The 5,252-nt window shown below is 35.0% G+C and overlaps 2 protein-coding genes across 2 annotated transcripts; both read left to right on the top strand.

Annotated features, from left to right (window-relative positions):
• The first annotated feature begins 3,892 nt into the window (after window positions 1-3,892).
• On the top strand, window positions 3,893-4,564 carry LOC115951811. Its single transcript, XM_031068954.1, has one exon. The coding sequence runs from the start codon at window positions 3,893-3,895 to the stop codon at window positions 4,562-4,564; it is 672 nt and encodes a 223-aa protein (XP_030924814.1).
• Window positions 4,565-4,576: 12 nt separating this feature from the next.
• On the top strand, window positions 4,577-5,035 carry LOC115951810. The gene has a single exon (XM_031068953.1). The coding sequence runs from the start codon at window positions 4,577-4,579 to the stop codon at window positions 5,033-5,035; it is 459 nt and encodes a 152-aa protein (XP_030924813.1).
• The last annotated feature ends 217 nt before the right edge of the window (window positions 5,036-5,252 follow it).

Genomic DNA, 5,252 nt, shown 5'->3' with positions numbered 1-5,252 from the left:
CATGCTTATTTGTCTTTTTCTTTAAATATTTATTATTTACACATGCATATACAATTATACCGACTTAACAAATTCTTATAATATTTTCACAATTATTTGACAATATGCACTGTTAATTGGCCTTTTTTTTTTTTTTTCATAGTAAGCTGGTTTTGCTTGTGCTCTTTTAGTTTTTTCTTTTAAATATTTATATGTGCATACACAGTTATACAGACACAACATATTCTTACAATATTTTCATAATTATTGAGGTGTCAATTTTTTAAAGGTCCGAATAAAATAATAAAATAAGAAACTGAGAATTACTACCATCTAAAACTCAAAATACGTGAAGAAAATTTTTGAGATGTTAAAATTTAGTGGGAGTATTTTAGACATTACACAATAAATATTTTAAGAATCATAAACTTTCATTAGGGTTTAATTAAAAGAATAATAATATGACATATTTGCTATTTTCCAAAAATATTAAGGGAAAAATTGTTTGATTTTAAAGTGTAAGGAGTAATGCTATGTCTACTACATTTTCACAATAAATTTTATGTGACAAGGTATTTTTTATGGATAAAAAAGTAATATCAGTAGTGGGCTCAATTTAAAACCAATAACTATTTGTCATTTAGAATTTGTTTTAAAAAAATTATGGACATAGCATTTTTCTCAAAAAAAAAAAAAAAAATCTATTCAGATCCTAAAAATGAAAGTATTGTGAAAATGTTGTGATATTTTGTTGTATTTTTAGACTTCTTTTAGTATAGTCAAATTGGGTGAGCCAAAATTCACAGTTTCACACACAATTTTCTTGTGTTGTCCTTTTGTTTTTTTTTAAATGCATAATTTTAAAACCAATATTAATTTTTCACCAAAGATTTGCAATGAAAATGCTGTGGTCATAAAAAATAAAATAATAATATCAAACTAAGACCTACCACAGTTGGAAATAAAAAATATTGAGAAAATGTTGTGACATTTTGTTGTGTTTCTAGGTTTCTTTTTTGAGTGACATTTTGTTGTATTCCTAGGTTTCCTTTTTTGTTGATTCTAAAAAAAAAAAAAAAAGGTTTCCTTTTTTTTTTTTTTAGTCAAATTTGGTAAGCCAAAATTCATTGTTTTAGGCACAATTTTCTTCAATGGGATTTTTATTTGTTTTTTGTTTTTTTTTTTTTTTAAATACACAGTTAAAAGTGGTTAGCCCAGTTTAAAATTAGTAACAATTTACCACTTAGGATTTATTATGAAAATGTTGTTGATGTAGCATTACTCTAAAATAAAATAATAAAATATCAAACCAGAACCCACCATAGCTACAAATAAAAGGTATTGTAAAAATATCGTGACGTTTTGTTGTGTTCCTAAACTTCTTTTTTGGTTTAGTCAATTTGTTGAATCAAAATTCATGGTTTTATGCATAGTTTTTTTAGGTTGATTTTTTTTTAACACATTGTTTATAGTTATAGAACACACACAAAAATTGATGAAGTATCACTTTCCTCCTTTATGTTCGGGGTAGTTTCATTCCCCCCTGGATTAAAGTTTAATAATTTTCTCATTTATATTTTGTAAATGAGCATATACTCCTATTGTTACTCTCTTAGTTAAACCCTAACGAAATCTTATAATTCCTAAAATATTCCATTGTAGAATGTCTAAAATACTCCTACTAAATTTTAATGTCTCAAAAAATTTCTTCACATATTTTGAATATTATGTGGTAGACTGGTAATCATGCTTAAAAAGTTAGAATGATGATATATGGTGTTCTATTTGTTACTTAGAGAACTCTAATTTATTAGGTTTAAATCTTCTAAACTTATAATTATATTTAAAAGAAACTTTGATGGCAAATGTCTTTTGTTATTTTGTTATTTTTATAATTTCTTTTCCTACTTAAATTGGTGTTCATTAAAAATAAGTGAGCTAAACATCGTATTTAGACTCATAAAATAATATTATAAAGAATGAAGTATGAATAACAAAATTTTTATTGTAGATGGTTACAAGTATTTAATTTGATGAACATCTTCAAAAAAGTTGTAGTACATATCATCATTCATTGTGAAAGTTTAAATATTGTGGAATGATAATGACATTCATTATCATTCTTTGTAGCATTTTTGGTGAGTAGATATTACATTTAGTAAATAGGTTCTAAGAAATTGTCATCGTAAATAGATATTCAAATAGCTATTTTAAATTTAAGTACTTGATTTCATATATTTTTTTTAAAAAAATTATATTAATTTTCTAACTAAAGGGGTAGCATGTGCCTTGCATGTGCAACCCACACTAGTCATTATTAAAAGGGGAAACTTCATTGCATTAAATAGGAAGTAAAGAGTTGGGAACTTCACAATCATCATACTTCCCAATCCAATGTAGATGTAATAGGCAACGTGAAATTCACACGATGTTTGGTTTTAGAGAATAAAGGAGCAATAGAAAAGGGAGGGAGCACGAAGGAGTTATTTCATGGAACAATTTCATAAAACTATCATCTCACAAATGTGTGGACCCACCATTGCACACCCTTGGTGCGATGGTTACTCTAAAAGTATAAGTGCTTGTAGGGTGTGAGGGGTAAGGGTCGGGGTTCAAGTCTCTAGGAGAGAGTTTTACACACATATACACTTAGATTATGTTAAAGAAGAATTTTTATTTTGTGTTTTAAAAAAAAAGTATGGGCCCCACATATCATGAAAGAGTGACTTTATGCCTATGGAACCACTTCAAAAAAATAATTTTTTTGGAAAGAATGGATGTTTCTCTTGTTTCGTTGGGTGAAAGTAAAGGATGGAGATAGGAAAAGGAAATAGAAGGATTTACTTTCTTTCTATATGATCATCAACCCAATACACAGGCTCAAACATGGGGTGATTAGGTGATGGCTTCATAATAAGCTCAACCTCTATTGTTCGGTAGCTTGCACCGAAGACTGTGTTATCTTCGGGGGCTAGCCATGTTTGGATCCATTTTAGTATATGTCGGTAATGCCTTAGGGAATATCACTACCGAGAAGCACCTGATGTCTATTGTGAGTCCCAAGGATTGAGTTCCTATTTCCAAAGTGGGGCCCCCTCTTGTCAGGAATAATCCTAATGGGCCCCACCCGCATGAAGAATGTTAAAAGAAATCATTGCCAATCCACAAACAAAAGACTATAAATAGAGAGCAAGCAGAAGAAAAAGGGGTTAGACACTTTAAAGAAGAAAGCTAGAGAATAGAGAGAGAACGAGAAAGGAAACCCAGGAGTAGAGGTGTTCGGTCAGCCTGATTAATAGTCTTTTTGGGCCTAAACCTTTGTCTAGAGGAACTTCCCATTGTAGGATACTCGGAAACCCACATCAATTAATTAATTGTGAGCCCAATCATATGGTTGGCTCATTAACCGAGAAACGGGCACGCACTCTTCGTGCCATCTGTGGGGATCTCCTACTCAGTTGTAGTTCCTGCGAAATTCGAGTGACTGAATATGTTTGACCATCATTTGGCAAGTTTTGCAGATAGTGGATCTGGGGGCTTAAGTTGGTGAGAAAGGAGGCATAAGAAAGATCAAGACTGGTGGTACGAACAGGACGGGGAGTGCTCCAGCTCGGGAGAAGGATCTTCATAGACATATCGGTTAGCGTTTGAAGTTCCAAAGTAGGAGCATAATGATAGGAGAGATCAGGAACTAGAGTGCTTGTGTAGACTAGTTAGGGATTTAGAGCTAGAAGTACGGGGTAGGCGTTGAAGAAGGAATCACGGCGAATCCCCTAAAGGATCTGTAAATACTGGGGATAGTCGCGGAGAAGCATCCTACAAAAGTGGTTCCCGTTGATCAAGGGAGAGATCGTGGGACTTTGCTGATAGAATGTCGGCTTCTCCTGAGCGACGTAGGCACTGAAGCGTGGCGATGGATGCCATTTCGTATGATGGAAAGGCCGACCCCGTTAAACATGTTAGCCATTATATCCAGATGATGTCGCTGTACATCCATAATGACATGCTTATGTGTAAAGTATTCCCTTCCAGTCTCGGGCCTACTATTTTGAGGTGGTTTAATGGGTTAAGAAAGGGATCAATTCATAATTTTGAAGAGTTAATACAAGAATTTAATGCTCAGTTTATGACGTGTAGTCGGGTGTCGCAGCCGGTGGACGCACTATTATCTATGAAAATGAGAGATAGGGAAACTCTTCGGAGCTATGCTAATAGGTGTTGGGAGTTGTATAATGAAATTGGTAGAGGTAACAAGAAAGTAGCGGCCAACACTTTCAAATTAGTGCTTCCAGAGGACTTAGAGTTAAGAGATTTGTTGACTATGAGGTCTCTTGAGAACATGCGGCAGCTGATGAGGTGGATTGAGGAGTACAAGAGGTTGGAGGATGATTGGCAGCAAAATAAAGCCAAGGTGCCTGCCACTTCGCAGTATGCAAAGGATTCACGGACAAGGGGTTTTAAGTTGAGACGGAGAAGGGAGTTAAGAATTAAAGAACCCAATGTTTGGACTGGGGAAGTCAATGTGGTGTTTAAGAAGCCTGTTCATAAGATCCTGGAGTGGATCAAGAATGGGCTGTATTTCTAGTGGCCAACCAAGATGTCGGGTGACCTGATAAAAATGAACCAAAACTTATATTGCACACACCATCGTGATAAGGGGCATACTACTGAGCAGTGCAGGGTATTTAAGGATCACTTGGAGCAATTGGTGAAATCTGGGCATTTGAAGGAGTTCGTCATGGCACCCAATGATGGAGCTACAGGACAGGTGTCGACGGCTCAAAGGGACACGCTCCCGCTGCCATTGGGGGTAATCGAAGTTATCCATGCGGCTTTAATAGGCACAAGTGTAAGCCGATGTAAGGGGGTGTTAAATGTGGTGTCGATGGAGAATGCAGAATGTGAAGCTCGGCTCGAAAAGAAATTGAAGTTGGCTCAGGGGCCTATTGAGTTCGAGGACGAAAACTTAGAAGGAACAACCAAGCCGCATGATGACACTCTCGTAGTTACTGCTAGAATCAATGGCTTTATAATGAAGAGGGTGTTTGTGGATTAGGGAAGTAAGGCTGAGGTGATGTACCCTTGACCTGTTCAAAGGGTTGGGATTGAAGGCGAAGGACCTTTCTAAGTATGATACCCCCCTAGTAGGATTTGATGGTAGAATGGTGATTCCAGAGAGGCAGATTTTGTTGCCCATGAATACGAAAGGAAAAAAGGTGATGGTAAATTTCATTGTGGTAGGATCCTTCTCCCTATACATAGCAATCCTCAGT

This window comes from Quercus lobata, chromosome 7, assembly GCF_001633185.2.
Source record: "Quercus lobata isolate SW786 chromosome 7, ValleyOak3.0 Primary Assembly, whole genome shotgun sequence".
Taxonomy (NCBI): Eukaryota; Viridiplantae; Streptophyta; class Magnoliopsida; order Fagales; family Fagaceae; genus Quercus; species Quercus lobata.
The sequence above is the reverse complement of the archived record's forward strand: the minus strand, read 5'-3'. Positions and strand labels throughout refer to the sequence as shown.

Excerpts from the sequence above, each read along its gene's own strand:
- LOC115951811 (XM_031068954.1), top strand. The coding sequence starts at position 3,893 with ATGGATGCCATTTCGTATGATGGAAAGGCCGACCCCGTTAAACATGTT.
- LOC115951810 (XM_031068953.1), top strand. The coding sequence starts at position 4,577 with ATGTCGGGTGACCTGATAAAAATGAACCAAAACTTATATTGCACACAC.